Below are 17161 nucleotides of genomic sequence, written 5' to 3' on the forward strand. Positions count from 1 at the left end.
ATCAGGGCTCAGGCGGGACCGCAGGTTCTGTTTGGTCAGTTGCGTGATTGGGGTAATGATAGCAGAGAAGCCTTTAATGAATCTCCGGTAAAAGTTTGCGAACCCCACAAAATGTTGTATCCCCTTCTTTTCTGTAGATGTAGGCCAGTCCAACCTTTTGGGGGTCCATCTTAATTCCTGCTGCGGAAATAAACAACCCCAAAAACTGGATGCTCTGCTGCTTGAATTCACATTTCTCAGGTTTAGCATACAGTCCATGTTGGCGGAGCCAGCCCAAAATGTGGTTGACATGTCTTCGGTGCAGGTCAAGGGGCGTAGAAAAAATCAAGATGTCATCTAAGTTCACGACTACAAAGATATCCAGAAAGTCTCTGAACACATCATTTATAAGGTGCTGGAAGGTGGCAGGGGCATTGCACAGGCCGAAGGGCATGACCAGATATTCGAAGTGGCCGAATCTGGTATGAAAGGCTGTCTTCCACTCATCTCCTTCGCGGATACGGACCAAGTTATACGCCCCTCGCTAGTCCAACTTGGTAAAAATGGTCGCAGACCTTAATCTCTGGAAAATAATTCAGGCATGAGGGGAAGGGGATAGAGTTTTTTAACCATTATTTTATTTAATTCTCGGTAATCCCCACATGGTTGCAGAGACTGGTCTTTCTTAGTAACAAAGAATATTCCCGCCCCTGCAGGAGAAGTAGATGGGCGGATGAATCCCTTCTTTAGATTTTCATCAACATATTCCTTTAAGGCCTCTTGCTCAGGTTCAGAGAGTGGAAATATTCGCCCGAAGGGTATCTCGGCCTCGGGAAATAGTTCAATCGGGCAGTCATATGGTCGATGTGGAGGGAGAGTGTCAGCCCCCTTTTTGCTGAAAACATCGACAAACCCATGATAGGCCTCAGGCACCAACTGGTGTATTTCAGGATCAGGGTCTATGCATAACAGATTTAATGAGGCGTCAGGGAATTCAGAAAAGCAGTGTTTTTGACAGTAGCGTGGTTGGAAACTGACCTCTCCGGAACTCCAATTATTCTGAGGGTTATGGGCTTGAAGCGAAGGTAGGCCCAAGATGCTGGGAAATAATGGAGAAGAGATGGCATCCAGGCTCAATAACTCCTTATGTTTAGTAGGAATAATCACGGTAGGAGGTGTTTCCTGAGTAACTCGTCCTGATCTAATACATGAGCCATCTGCCAGGTAGACAGAAAGTCCTTGAGTCTTGGGTCGCAGAGGAATTCGCTGCAAAGTTTAGGTCAATGAAACAACTGCATGCTCCAGAGTCAATAATGGCATTAACTGAGATAGTTCCTTCCGGAAGCTGGAACAAGAGTGGGAGAGCTAGGTGAGTTGCATTAGCAGATAAAGTTGACAGGTTAGCAAGGAAGACAGGTGGACACTTACGCATCTTAATCGTACAGGTCCGCACATAGTGGCCGGCTTCTCCTCAGTAAAGACAAAGGTTGCCTAGTCTGCGGCATTGTCGCTCTTCATGAGACAGCAAAGGGTGCATTAACTTGAGTTGCAAGGGTTCAGGGACATCTGATGCAGGGTTAATAGTACTTGAACTGGCTGGAGATGAAGTGGTAAACGTAGGATGAGCAGGAACGGGAGCACTAGGCATCATCCATGTAGGAAGAAACTGCTGGAAAGATCTTTCTGACCGACGCTCGCTGAGCCGATGGTCAATCTGGGTGATAAGGCCCTTCGACAATCCAAGGCGGAACTGTTGACGCAGAGCTGCGTCATTCCATTTGGTATCCGCGCTCCAGCGTGTGAAGTCCGTGACATAATCCTTAGCCGCTCTGCGGCCTTGCTGGAGTGCATGGAGTGCAGCTTCTGCCATGACAGTTCGTAGGGAGTCATGGTACAGCTGGGCCATTGCGTCAAAGAAAGATGACATTGCATGAATCTGAGCACTATTTTCCTCGAGTAGCTGGTGTGCCCAGGTTTGGGGTTCCCCTTGAAGTAAGGAAATAATGAATCCTACTTTAGTGGATTCCAGAGAGAAAGTCCGGGGTTGCAGGGTGAAGTATAACTGGCATGCATTGCGAAATGCCCTGAATTCGCTTTGATCCCCCGAGAACCTTTCAGGTGTAGGAACCCTGGGTTCAGGTGGTAGCATTATCACAGAGGGTGCGGTAGTAGTCAGCGTTGGTGCAGCAGCAGCAGAGGGAGCTGTGGTAGGTCCTGCAGAGTTGGCTAAAGACTGCACACGTTCCTCCAGCTGGACGTAGCCTTCCTGCAGGGACTTGACAGCTTGGTTGAGGGCTGCGAGATGTTGACAGATCTCATCCATTGGAGAGGTCCCTCTTGCAGGCTCAGACATGCTGTCTGATACTGTCATGTACCTTGTAGCAGAGCCTGACGTGCAGATGAAGACCTCTCGTACAGCCCTGGCTCAGGCACCACTGGAGTTGCAACAGTGGATGTAAGAGTGCAATGAGGTAAGAGTGCCTGCGCTGGTCTTCTGTTGGCAGTTTAGAAGAGTAGCTGATAAGTCAGTGAACACGGCTAGATTGCTGGACAGCAGGAAGAAGCAGGTACAGAGGCGCGGATGCACAGCGGATGCAGGACAGCACCTCCAGGCACTGGAAGGAGCTGGATGGGCAAAGACTAGAGCAGAGTCAGACAAACCGGTTTCAGACACAGGTAATCAAATACAGTTCAAGCAGCAGGCAGAGAGTAGTCGGTGTACAGGCAGGGGTTGGCAGCAGGATATCAGGCAGGAAGCAGGTATAGCAGAGTCAAGGCAAGCCGGGGTCAGGACTGGAGATAGCAACGAAGTCAGACAAGCCAGGTCAATACAGGGATCAATACAAACACAGAAACAGAACTCAAGGTAAAGCTGCAGATCAGACAACAAAGACACAGTGCTGCTGAGGTGTTTAAATAAGGCAGCCTGTTGCCAATTACTTAAATTAGTCTTGACTAAGTTAACCCTTAGGTGGCAGACCCATGACACACCCTCAGTCTCAGGCCCTGAGGCCTACAATAACCAAGCTACAGACCTGCTACGCAAAGGTCAGGGGTAGCAAGGTTCTTCCCCCTTCTCCATTGTTAGTCCATAATTACTCATCCTGGCAGTCCAGCCCTGCAGAGGGCTCGCTCCTCCACTCAGGTACACAGGCCACAGACCTACATGGTGTTGGTCAGGGGTGACCTGTTCCAATACTGAACTACCAGGCCCCACCAATAGCTGGTATTAAAAGGGCACTGACTTAACCCACTACATTACCAGAGGAGTGTCAATATATAAACACACAGTTCAGGATCTGCAAACTACATATTTATACAAATTTAAAAAGGAATATAATTACCTTTCTGAGATTTATCAGTGGATCTATTTTGTTTATTTTAGATTCTAGCATTTGTAAATAAATTCTGACTTTTTTGTTCTGGACCCAAATCTTTGTTAAGTATCAGTAATGAGTTTTGTCTGTTTTCTTCCCTAGACTTGGAGGGTAAAGTCTTTGTCTTCCCCAAAGAAACCAACACAGCTCATGTCATTCTAAAACCTACAATTACAAGACCATTGCAGAACGTCAGTGTCTGTCTACGTTCCTACAGTGAGCTTCCACGCCCCTATTCTTTGTTCTCTATGGCTACTCCAACACACCCCGATGCCTTTCACATCTCTTTACAGCCTCCATACACCTATAGTGTATTCATAAATAATGTAGCAACTGCTTTTACACCAAACTGGAAGCCTTTTTACGGGAGGCATATCTGTGTGACCTGGGACTCCAGCTATATGGTGGCCAATCTTTGGCTCAATGGAAAGCTCTCCCCTGAAAGGAGGCAATATCCTAGCAAATATATTGACGCTAAAAGCAGTATTGTTCTGGGACAGGATCAAGACTCATTTGGTGGAGCGTTTGATGCTTCTCAGTCATTGGTTGGTGAAATAGGTGATGTCCACATGTGGGATTATGTCCTGACTCAGGAAGACATCCAGAAGGTCCTCTCTGGTGATCTACATGGAAATGTCATCAATTGGAATTCTTTACGTTATGAAATTAAAGGAGAAGTTCTCGTCAAGCCCGAACCTCAACGTAAGTCTATCATCTTACTATATACAGCTTATTAATTAATAAGATCCTCCAACTTTCAGTACAGGATTACAATGAAGATTTTATTTGTCATGCACATCAGCAATGGTAGGTGACAATGACATAAAGCTGAAGGATTGTGGTTTAAAAAAACGGAGGTCCATCATGAGTCCATTATCTTTTGTGTCAAACAGAATTATCATTTGAAGTTGAAAGCTTTTCCTTTCCTGAGTATTTTTAGAGGTCTCTTTAAGAACCAAAACCTTCACGTCTTTCAAAGAATGGCCTGGTCGTGAGAAATGATGTCCCACTGGTGTGCAGAAGTCATCTAAATGTTCTTCTGTGGTGTATCTGTGTAAATTAAGAAATTTCTGTCCTGTTTCACCAGAATACCATTCTGAGTTGCAGTTGTTCTGAATGAGGTACACCACAATTTATAACAAGACATGGTATAGAGGATTAAACCCATAGAAACATGACATTGCTGTTTTCACCTAACACAAGTCTCGTCTCCCTCTTGCACAAATGTAACAGTTGGTATTCTCATTGAACACCTAGAAAAAATTGAATGGGTTTACTGGGTACCAGGAATTACAACAAGGTATTCTAATACCAATTTTTTTTATTACATGAATAAAATGACACATAAAACGTCCATAACATTAACCACTTGCCGACCACCGCACGACTATTTACTGCGGCGGTCAGCCCCTCACAGGCAGAGCGACGTAGTACTAATCGCAGATCGCTGCCATTACGCGTTAAAAAAAAAAAAACAACAAAAATGACAAAAATCTTTCCCTTTGTTAGTAAAAGCGGTAACTTTTGCGCAAACCAATCAAAATACGCTTATTGCGATTTTTATTACCAAACATATGTAGCATAAAACAAATTGGCTGAAAATGTTAAAAAATTTTGAATTTACATTTTTTTTTTGGGGGGGGGGGGGGGAATTTCATATAAAAAAATTTGAAAAATATTGTTATTTTTGCAAAATTGTTGCTCTGTTTTTATTTATAGCGCATGATCAAAAAATCGCACAGGTGATCAAATACCACCAAAAGAAAGCTCTATTTGTGGGAAAAAAAGGATGTCAAATTTGTTTAGGTATGGCGTCGTACGACCACGCAATTGTCCGTTAAAGTCACGCAGTGGCGAATCGCAAAATAGGCCCTGGTCAGGAAGGGGGTAAAATCTTCCGGGGCTTAAGTGGTTAAAATATCCAGGTTTTTACCCCCCAATATATAGTCACAACTCTTGAACATGAAATTTTACATCATTGTATGTTCCCAAAATACAATAAGCCGTGCTGAGAGGTCAGCACGGTTTGCATGATTCCCCAGGACCTTCACTTAGAATCAGAAGAGTATGAATAAATCTAAAGAAAAACATATATTCAAATACATATGTAGCACCCTGCAGATACTAGTGTCTGTAAATAGTTATTCTTTTTGCTTTTTGGTAGCTAGGGCAGACTCAGGTGGGCTGGATTTGCTGGGTCCTCCTCAGCAGCCTGGGTAGAATTCTACAGGGTTTTCCCAGGGACTGACTAATAGGGAAGAGAGCCACCGATTGGCAGTATTGTGGGAGCCCTGGCCAATCCCAAGCTGAGGGCTTGATGGAGCGGGCACCACAAATGTTACTGGGGCCTGCCAGAGGGCGGAAGTCATGTGGAGATATGGAGATGAAGTGATGGAGTGCTGAGTCAGGAGGGGGCCCCTGGGTGGAGCGGAGTGCTGTCTCTGGCTGGATGTGGGGTTGAGGTGACCATCATTGTTCCTGCACCACAGTCAGGACTGGCTGCTGGCATTCCTAAGGCTGGTGATAAGCAGGCAACCCAGTGAGGTGTACTGTGAGTAACCAGCCCCTTAGAAACAAGGGTCAGTGAAAGTGGGGCATCTGTTTGTTTTGAACCCCTATAGCCAGAAGAGGGGATAGAAACAGCCAGGCACAGGGCCCAGCTAGTTTCCTGGTTTCTAGGTCCTTAAAGCGGAGTTCCAGCCATTTCACTCACCTGTCCAACGGTCCAGCGATGCGGCCGCCCGAAGCCTCGATCCTCTCCCTTGGCGCCAGCATCACTGCTGTGGGCACCCGGCTGTGACAGTTTGCAGCTTCACAGCCGGGTACGCACTGCGCATGTGCGAGTTGCGCTACGCGCCGTGATTGGCCGGCAATCTTCTGGGACCTTTGACATGTCCCAGAAGATTGCAGGGAGGGAGGGGGAGAGGAGAACTTCCGCTTAGGGCGCCGCGGCGCTCCGAGCGGAAGTGGGAGCGGGTACCTGTCAAAACTAGGTACCCACTCCCCCCCCCCCCCCCCCAAAAAATGACATGCCAAATGTGGCATGTCGGGGGGTTAGGACCACCTAAAGCGGAAGTTCCACTTTTGGGTGGAACTCTGCTTTAATGTATAAAATTTATGGATTAATGGTGTCCTGGACCTTTCCGATACCCTTTCCAAATGAAAATACCCCAATAAATATAAAAACAACAGTTCCATGGACTGTTTTCTGACTGCAAGTGTCTGTTACAAATGCTGGTTGCTCTGCTCCTGGGCTGGGATGCCTCCCACCTGGCTGCACAAACAAGGTAAAACTTTTTATCTGCTTCCGGATCGCCCGCTGCAAAAATACTGCAGCAGGCTAGCGCTCCTGAGCAAACCACCGTAGGTATATGTCGGTCGCGCACCTGCAGCTAGGTGGCAAGTGCGCGCCGCCGCCGGCAAGCTCCCACCCCCACTCGGCAGCAGGAACTCTGATGCTCGGGGCAGGCAGCTCCAATTGCAGCCGGCCACCCGTGATCACTCCCTGCTGAGAGAGAAGAACGGTCAGCTGTTGTAAACGCAGCTGACCGTTCTTCTCCCTGGAATGATCACAGAGCTCCTGTGATCCATCTATATAGGAACACAGGTCTCTATGGTCATTTCACAAGCCCAACCCCCATACTGTTAGAATCACTCCCCTAGGTACACATTTAACCCCTTGATCACCCACACTGTTAACCCCTTCCCTGCCAATGGCATTATTACAGTAACAGTGCATATTTTTAGCACTGATTACTGTAGTAATGTCATTGGTCCCCCCAAAAGTGTCAAAAATGTCAGTGAGAGGTCCGATCTGTCCGCCGCAATGTCGCAGTCCCACTAAAAATTGCAGATCGCCACCATTATTAGTAAAAAAAAACAATAAAAATTACATAAATCTTTCCCGTAGTTAGGAGATGTGATAACTTTTGTGCAAACCAATCAAAATACGCTTATTGCGATTTTTTTACCAAATATATGAAGCAGAAAACAAATTGGTCTAAAAAGTTTAAAACTTTTGATGCAGATAGTGTTCAATTTGAGTGAACCGAAAATATTCAGATGTAGGCAAGGCATTTTTATCAATCAACTGCTGTCACTTGAGGATACCCCTATGATCACAAAAATCAGCTATGCCGATAAGTCCCTTGTTCGTCCACCACTGAAAAGATCTGGGGGAGAGACCTGGAGGGAACCCACTGTTGGTGAGGACAGGGGCCAGGGGGATATGCAGGGACTTAAAGCCATGCGATTTAGACAATCGATCCCAAATGGTCAGGGAGTGGGTCAAGGCCGGACATAGAATGGGAGGGCGATCTTTAGAAGGCAACCACAAAATGTGAGAGATCACCTTATCAGGGACTGAGCTAGCTTCCAACCTCATCCAGGCCATAGGGGAATGATAAGTATGGAACTTCACTATCAGGGCCGGAATAATTTCATACCAGCCCCAGTGGCGTAGCGTGAGTTGTCAGCGCCCAAGGCAAGGCAAGTAATTTAGCGCTCTCTGAGTCCCTTCCACTCATACAGAATTAAAACTCCTTATGGTACATTTTAGGATTTACCACTCCTTCTCTTTGTTCTCCTTTCTGTCCCTTTTTTCTCTCTCTATGCTAATTTCTTGTTTTTTTTCCATCTCTTTCTCTCCCTCTCTCTCTCTATCCGGCTTTCTTGTTCATTCTCTTATTCTTTCTCTCCCTTTTTCTTTGTTCCTCCCCCTCTTTTCCTCTCTCTTCCATGTATTCTCTTTATTTATTCCTTCTCTTACTCCTTGTTGGGGGAGATGAGTGGCAGTGCTAAAGAGGCTGGAATCAGTGGCAGTGACCCCCCCTCCCTACTATCTAATACACTGCTGACCCCCTCCCTCTTTCTTATACACTGCTTACCCCCCTCCCCAATATCTAATACACTGCTGACCCCCCTCCCCCTATCTAATACACTGCTGACCCCCTCCCCCTATCAAATACACTGCTGACCCCCCTCCCCACTATCTAATACACTGTTTACCCCACTATCTAATACACTGCTGACCCCCTCCCCACTATCTAATACACTGCTGACCCCCCTTCCACTATCTAATACACTGCTGACCCCCTCCCCTATCTAAAACACTTCTGCCCCCTCCCCCTAATACACAGCTGACCCCCCTTCTTCTAATATACTACACTATAGCAGTATTACAACTGCTGGCCCCATCCCCCTAATACACTGCTGACCCCACCTCCCCACTATCTAATACACTGCTTACCTCCCTCCACCTAATACACTTCTGGCCCCTTGCCCCTTCCCCCTATCTAATACACTGCTGACCCCCTCCCCCTAATACACTGCTGACCCCCCCCAGCCCCCTCCCCCTAATACAATGCTGATCCCCCAATACAATGCTGATCCCACCCCTCCCCCTAATACAATGTTGATCCCCCCGGCCCCCCTCCCCCTAATACAATGCTGTTCCCCCCCTGGCCCCCTCCCCCTAATACTCTGCTGATCACCCTCCCACCCCCCTAATACAATGCTGTTAAGTCCCCGGCCCCCTCCCCCTAATACAATGCTGATCCCCCTCCCCTAATACAATGCTGTTCCCCCCCGGCCCCCCCCCCTAATACAATTATGACTCCCCCCTCCTCCTAATACAATGCTGACCCCCTCCCCCTATTACAATGCTAATCCTCCCCTCCCCTAATACAATGCTGACAGCCCCTCCTCCTAATACTTTGCTGATACCCCTCCCACCCCCCTAATACACTGCTGACCCCCCTCCCCCTAATACAATGCTGTTCCCCCCGACCCCCTCCCCCTTATACAATGCTGATCCCCCCGGCCCCCTCCTCCTAAAACAATGCTGACCCCCCCCCCCCCCGGGCCCCTAATACAATGCTGATCTCCCCTCCCCCTACTACATTACTGACCCCCCTCCCCCTAATACAATGCTGTTACCCCCCGGCCCCTCCCCCTAATTAGGGGGAGCGGATCAGCATTGTATTAGGAAGAGAGGGATCTGCATTGTATTAGGTACAGCACTCTCGGAAGGATGTTCATCTTAACTGAAACCACGAGGGGGGATGTATCAACCACCTGTCCATGTCAACCCTCAGACGGGCAAATAAAGGCGGATAGGTCACAGTGCAGGAAGTCTCAGCATTCCAACGCACGGAATCCAGCCATCAGTCCAGGAACAACATGGCGGGGCCGGCACGCAGGGTCAGGGTCCAAGAGCAGAAGAAAGAAAAGAAAGGGTTAAAGAGAAAGCAAGAGAAAGCAGGAGGAGTTACCCCCCTTGCTGAAAAAGCAGCTAGTTGAGACACAATATAAAGTACATGGCATTTGTATTCCCCCAGTTCCCATATCTGGGGTAAATGCCGTAAGGGTTGCCCCATCGCAAGATAAGGGCAAGGTCACTGGAGTGGCATACGGTAACACTCCAGCTAACAACCGGAGAAACATAAGGAGGCGGAGGGCCAGGGGGGACTCACCCCCCAGGACCACCCAAGTTCCAGAAATATGCAGACCGTCAAGGGACCCAGCCATCCCCGCACTTGAAAACCAGGAGTGTAGGGCCGCGGCCAGTCCCCCCAAGGGCACAGATATTAACCAAGCAATTAAAAAAAATGGAGAATTCAAAACATGAGAAGCAGTGAACAGTAGGGGTACGAAACCCCAAGGCCAACAGAGGCCCGGGGGCACGCCCCCCCCCCAGCCAGGGGGCGGGGGGCGGACCCACCAGAGCGACCGCGCCACCCCAACAGGGAGACCATGTAAAGAAAACTAAAGTTGCCCACGGCAGAGAAAATTGCGCCAATAAAAAACTATTGTAATCATTTTACATAATACATCAACATCCACACCCATAGTACACCCAACGTTGGAAGTGATTTATTCTTCCAAATCTAATACACTGATACTGACTATTATTCCAATATTTCTCTTCTTCCTCAGTTTTTCTCCATCACTCAGCTAATGTGACCCCAGTGCTGGCAGAGGGGCAGGGAAGGGTTATTGTTTGTTAGGATGCCAATTGCTAGAAGGCAAAACCTGTGGCTTTGTGAAACTAAAACGCAGGCTTCATCCATCTGCTGGCATGTATACAATTTTGGGTAAATTTTTAGGCATTTTGCCTAGACAACACCAGAAGGAACCTCAAGGCACCCCAGGTTGAAAAGACTGATTTAACCATTAACACAGTGGCTCGTTTCCATCCAGCGACGTAGACCTACGTCGCTGGACTCCTCCCCTTATGGGCCGTGCTCGCGCGCCGCCGGAGGCCCGCTCCCGCTGTATTCAGTCACAGCGGGAGTCGGGCCAGGGGAGGAGCAGCAGCGATCGCCGCCGCTCTTCCCCGATCGTCGGGGAATCGAGTTTGGAGATCCGCCCGCTTGTGTAAACACAGCGGGCGGATCTCCTAAGTGACAGACAGTGACAGATTGCAGGGTTCAGCATAGCTGAACATGCGATCTGTCCCTGTGTCACTCAGTCACCTCCCCCCCACACACGTTAGTAAGCACCAGGCATACATTAACCCCTCCCTCTCCAATAAAATTAACCCCTTCCCTGCCAGTGTCATTTTTACAGTAACAGTGCATATTTATAGCACTGAATACTGTAGTAATGCCACTGGTACCCCCAAAAGTGTCAAAAATGTCAGTCAAGGGTCCGATCTGTCCGCCGCAATGTCGCAGTCCCGCAAAAAAAAATCGCAGATCGCCGCCATTACTCGTTAAAAAAAAAAAAACACCAAAAATGACAGAAATCTTTCCTTAGTTAGTAAATGCAATAACTTTTGCGCAAACCAATCAAAATACCCTTATTGTGATTTTTTTTACCAAACATATGTAGCAGAAAACAAATTGGCCAAAAATGTAAAACATTTTGATTTTTACATTTTTTTGGGGGGGGATTTCATATAAAAAAAATGTCAAAAATATTGTTATTTTTTTTAAATTTACGCGCAAAAAATAAATATCGCACAGGTGATCAAATACCACCAAAAGAAAGCTCTGTTTGTGGGGAAAAAAAAGACATACATTTCGTTTGGGTATGGCATCGCATGACCGCGCAATTGTCAGTTAAAGTTGCACAGTGCCGAATCACAAAAAGTGGCCTGGACGTAAGACAGCCAAAATCCTCCGGTGGTAAAGTGGTTAAAGCTTTGATATGTAGCAGTAATGACCTTTTTCTGTTTTCTTCCCTAGACTTGGAAAGTAAAGTCTTCCTCTTCCCTGAAGAAACTGACACAGCTCATGTCATTCTACGACCTACAAATACAGAGCCATTGAAGGAAGTCAGTGTCTGCCTACGTTCTTATACCGACCTTTCCCGCCCCTATACTCCCTTCTCTCTTGCTACTCCAGGGAAGGATAATGCCTTTGTGATCTACCTACAACCTCCAGACACTTGTTCCATATCTATCAACCAGAAAATCACTAGTTTTAAGACAGACTCAGAGTCTTTGGACTGGAGGCATATCTGTGTGACCTGGAACTCCAACACTGGAGTGGTCCAACTATGGGTTAATGGGAAACTCTACCCCAGAAGAGTCTCCATGAAAGGGTCTTCTATCGCAGCTGAAACCAGCATTATTCTGGGACAGGAACAAGATTCTTTTGGTGGAAAGTTTGATGATAAGCAGTCATTGGTTGGTGAAATAAGTGATGTCCACATGTGGGATTATGTCCTGACTCCGGAAGACATCAAGAAAGTCATCTCTGGTGGACACAAAGGAAATGTCATTAACTGGTTATCTCTATACTATGAAATCAAGGGGGAAGTTCTTGTCCAGCCCAAATTTCAGTGAAAGTGAATGAGCTAATCGTATACACTTTGTATTTAAGTGTAATAATAATAATGTAATATAATAATGAGGGTTGATAAGTGTAGATCAAATATTTAAAGAATTGATGTTCTCATAGCGTAACTGAAACACATGAAAATTGTAAACAGGATTCAAAATCACTTGAATTTTTTTTTTTCTAAATGGTAACATAATAGTCCAGGTCGTTTTATAATCCTATAACAATGGATAGTAACATAAACGATCTGAAATAAAATATCTATAGAAGCGATATACAAACTGCATTCTTTCTGTGTTTGTTTTAAAACCTGATATTTGATTGGCTAGTTTTATTCACCTTTAAGCCTTCCCTTCTACTTCAATACAAGTATTTGTAGGAGGTAATAAGGGTTAGAACCAAAGATGAGATCCATTAAACACTTCCAGCCTAGCACAGGGGGGCAGTAATTGTGGAAGTTGTGATCTGGTAAGTCAAAGAACAATCACTGCACTGCAAATATCTGGCATCCACTGATAATATTCGTCATAGTTATAATAAGCAATGAGCCAAAATGTACCCGGTTTCAGTTTGGGGTACTTCACCAAAATGTGGATATCAAATCTGAACTCCATTGAAATCAATGTGAGTGTAGCCCCCTTGTCCTAAACAGGGCTACTATCTAAAAGTAGTTTTTAGCTGGGCTGAAGACAGCTTAGGTTGCTTGTACTGTATAGATTTTCATTTGGTCTTTCCCTAAGCTTAAGATGGGTTTTGATTCCTTACTCATGCCAGTAGGTGTCACTGGTACCACTGGTAATAGAATGAGACTTCACAAACAGAACTGAGGTATGAATATTTATATTTCTTCCAGCCAGCCCAGTCGGGGGTTCATAGCCACTGGTGCATTATGGGAGAGCGTATATAGTTGGGTGGGCCGTGTGTTCTCTCTCTTACCTCAGGCCTCTGGCCTGAAGAGGTGCTGCTGAAGTGAGCTCTGCATATAGGCTCAAAGCCTAATTGCGGCCTACTAATGCTTAAGTGGTCCTGAGGCTTTCTTGCCCGATGTGGCAGAAGCCAAGCCAAGGTGAGAAGACCTAGGGGAGGACCCTTGCTGAAGAGAGCCAGGATGAAGGCTAGTCTGTCAGAAGGACCCGGTGACTCATTTGGAGGATTCACCAGAGTCTGAAAATGTGCTTGCAGTGTTGCCTGTGGTTTGTGGTATCAGTTACACCTACTGGCGATAGTGAGAAATGTACAACCCAATTGAGTTTAGGGAAAGGCCAGATTAAAAACTGTACAATCGATCTGAGCTGCCTACAGGCCAGCCAAAAACTAAATTTGCATAGTAGCCACAGTTTAGAACCAGGGGAACTACACCCTATTTTAGCTACGGACTCCAAATGTTTGACCATTCTTCCAGAAGCACATTTTTGAGGTCAAGCACTGATGTTTGACGAAAAGGCCTGGCTCGCAGTCTCCGCTCTTATTCATCTCATTGGTGCCTGGCCTCACAAATGGAAGAATTTTAAAACATTCCCATAGACACACTCCTAAACCTTGTGGACAGCCTTCCCAGAAGCATTGAAGCTGTTATAGCTGCAAGGATGGGCCAACTCAATAGTGAAGCCTACGGACTAAAACTGGGATGCCATTAAAATTCATGTGCCTGTAAAGGTAGGCGTCTCAATACTTTTGGTATTATAGTGAATGTAGGGTACTGCTGACATGTTTTAAAGCCCTTTTCAGGGTAAGAAGACTATTTATATAGATAGAAAGCGATCTTGCATCTGGTCAGCCAATACAAGCATCCTAATCTCAAGACCCCAGTGCACCCCCATTAGCAATTATGTAGGTAAGATAAATCACAGGGATCCCAATATACTGAAGGACCCCTCAAACAGTGTAAAAGGCAAAAACTGAGTAGCCACATTTGCAGATGACACATGTCAAGCTTTTAGCCGCTAAGTTGTAAGAGCACCAGGGTAGTATATCAGTAGCCCTACCAGTGATGGGCATTTTCTAAGTTAATAGGCAAGGGCATGGGGGGCTGAGCAGTGCCCTGGGGGACATGTACCAAAGCAATTCAAATGAATAGATTGTTGTTTAGTGGGGAGAGGGCTGATGAATTCAATAAATGAGGTTAAACAAGCACAAAGCTGGTGATCATTTCCCAGATAAAAGAGTCTAATAATGATCTCAATGTTATTAATACATTCCATCCAAGGATCAGTTTCATGAGAATATGTGTCCATCCACTTAGGGCTGGCCTCTTTTGGGGAGTAGAAGCATTCTCCAAAACATGTAAAGAGTAAAAAACAGAAGAGCCTCTAAATGTAGATGTAGCAGTTTTTCCAGGCCTTGGGCCTGATATGGGTCTCCCATTGTTACCGATAACACTTCCAACACATTTAAGTTGTGAACCCAGGTTTGAGAACTGAGACAATGACCATTCTGGCATCTTTGGTTTGTTTTGTTTATTTTATATTGGGGATGGGAGAAGGGAATGAGTGGGATACTCCTCTGGCTCAACTAAGTTTGACTGGGACACTGTACAGAAAAATGCCTGTTAGCGCTGTCTTGACACCGGCTGAATGCCGACCAACGCTTCCTGGCGCTTGAAGATACTGTTTAGCTTAATTTGTGCCAGAACTTCAACTTTAACACAATTGTTAACTCATAAGATCCAGGATGGTGATGCACTTGACTCCTGACACTCCATTTAGCTCAAAAATCTTGTGAACAGCACCCTCCAGCCCTTCACTGACTGAGGTAGCTCCTTGTAACTGCTTGTGCTGCTGCAACTCTTAACTATGTACACTGCACACTGTACACTGACTCTTCAGGGCCAAACTGCTGGCACCCCCTTTAGCACTTCAGGGTCCTCTGACTAGGCACCCCCTCTAACACTTCAGGGTCCTCTGACTAGACACCCCATCTAACACTTCAGGGTCCTCTGACTAGGCACCCCCTCTAACACTTTAGGGTCCTCTGACTAGACACCCCATCTAACACTTCAGGGTCCTCTGACTAGGCACCCCCTCTAACACTTCAGGGTCCTATGACTAGGCACCCCCTTTACAGCTAGCTGACTCATGGATCCCTGGGACCTTCCCCTGGAGTGGTCCCCTCTACACTAGGCAGACACCCAGGGGCAGTTCACAGTACTCACGACCTTGGCAGGCTTTTCTGGAACTGAACCCCTCTTCCTCCACTGGTCCTCGGCACACCGGATCCCCTCTGCAGCTCAGCACTCTCTGGATTCTCAGGCAGCCACCCAAGACACCCGATCCTTCTGACAGGAGGAGAGACAGCCGTACTTTCCCTACTGGGACTCTGCTTCCCGCAAAAGACTCTGCCTTCTGGGTTAGATACAGGCCTGAATGTGTCTCTGATTGGGTTTCCTCCACTGCCCAATGAGAATCCTCTCATGGAGCCAGTGGGGAGACTCCCCTCTCAGCAGACACACCTGGGAGACATGACAGCCCAGCTGAAAATCATGGCCCTGCTGTTAACCAGCCAAGGACCAATATACGTTTACCTAGCACCTACCTTGTAGGGTGCTACATAGATGTAGGGATTATTTTAATAATAAAATCAATACATTAGCAACTCACATCTTAGAAGATAGAGTTAGAAATGTAATAATCCTTCAAAGAGTCACCGCCAATCCAGCTGGTGTGTCACTATCTGGGCAGGGGATAGGAAGGTTGGAAGACCAAGGCTGAGGGCTGGAGCATTCATGGACCTCAGCACTGGCCATGATGATGTCACTGGGCACCGTGCAATGCGTTTCCAATCATGGGCACTGTGAAGAGGCAGCCTCCTTTCTTAAGCAATCAAATCGGGATCATACAGCCATCTATATATAGTTGTAGCACCCTCCTAGGTAGGTGATATAGAGAGACTATAGTTTTGGATCTTTTCTGCTTACCAGAGAGATTGCCAGGTAAATCTATATTGTTCTCTGCCTACCAGAGAGCAGGATCTGCTAGTGAGGTCTGCTCATGGTGCTCAGGTGCAGCTCAGTTTATCTGAAATGTTTCACACTGGTCCCATAGGGAGGCATATTGGACAGTGGGAGGAAACCTGACAAATAAGTGCACAGGCGTTTAGTACAGCCCTAGTGATTGGCAGAGGAAAGTGCCTTGGTGTATGCTGGGATACTGTATAAATGCCAAGGGCACATGTGATTTGGGTCTTTCAGCTGGAGAGTGGGGTCCCAGGGGAGGGGATGGCTGCCCCTCCTCTGTAAAAGTTGCAATGCAGCCTCAGGTGGTCAACCTGAGGGCCTGAGAGTCAGAGAGGAGCTTCATCTGGATGTCCTGCAGAGCTGACTAGAAGGGAGACACTGGAAAGGATCTGATCCTGCATACAGTGAGTACAGATCTGTGTCATGGGGCCTGTACTGAGAGGACCATCCCTTCAGCTAGAAGAGTCAGTGGACGGGTGTTAGGCAAGGAGATGCTAGAGAGTGTCCTGAAGATAATGTAATGATAAAAAGCAATGTATCTGCGCTCAGAACAAGAATAACTATTAAAAGCTAAAGTCAAAAGGCAGCAAGCACAAAATGGCTAGATTACACACCAATAAAACACCAGTAAAAAGAAAGAAAAAGCCCCCCATGAGATAGGATGAAGAAATAACAACAACCACACCACGTGAATGTGAATTGGAATCTTACCAGACAATATTGACCCTCAAGCTATAGAGAGGTCAACATTAGCAGAAATCTTTTGTATGGCTGAATACCGGAAATGGCCATACTGGATCCAGTGTATTCACATGAGGAATGTTGATCGAGGTCACTCATATCCAGAGGTCTATTTACCGAACCACCTCAGGATAAAACAGACTAGTATGGTGTAGTATGTTTAAGCAAAGATGATTTATTAGAAGTATTGCACTTACAGGATATTAGAAGATATCGTCATAAGAAACATCCAAAATTTTAAAAACCACAGTGTACCAGCGTGCTAGCGTCATACGTCCTGTCCCGCTTTACGCATTTCATCATTAATTGACGTCATCAGAGGTGCG

At 46.4% G+C, this 17161-nt stretch overlaps 2 protein-coding genes across 3 annotated transcripts in view; both read left to right on the forward strand.

Annotated features, from left to right (window-relative positions):
* The window catches only part of LOC309554199 (uncharacterized protein), a 116646-nt gene extending 104468 nt beyond the window's left edge, over positions 1-12178 (forward strand). The window contains exons 9-10 of the mRNA XM_082255833.1: positions 3459-4058; positions 11546-12178. Coding sequence (XP_082111959.1) covers positions 3459-4058; positions 11546-12147 — 1202 coding nt within the window. The 3' untranslated portion in view covers positions 12148-12178. The remainder of the gene's footprint in view (positions 1-3458; positions 4059-11545) is intronic.
* LOC309554229 (E3 ubiquitin/ISG15 ligase TRIM25-like) overlaps positions 1-17161 on the forward strand; it is a gene marked incomplete at its 5' end in the record, with an annotated part of 201579 nt that overhangs the window by 136311 nt on the left and 48107 nt on the right. The window lies entirely within an intron of this gene.

This window comes from Pelophylax lessonae (genome assembly GCF_965119305.1).
Source record: "Pelophylax lessonae genome assembly, chromosome: 4".
NCBI lineage: Eukaryota > Metazoa > Chordata > Amphibia > Anura > Ranidae > Pelophylax > Pelophylax lessonae.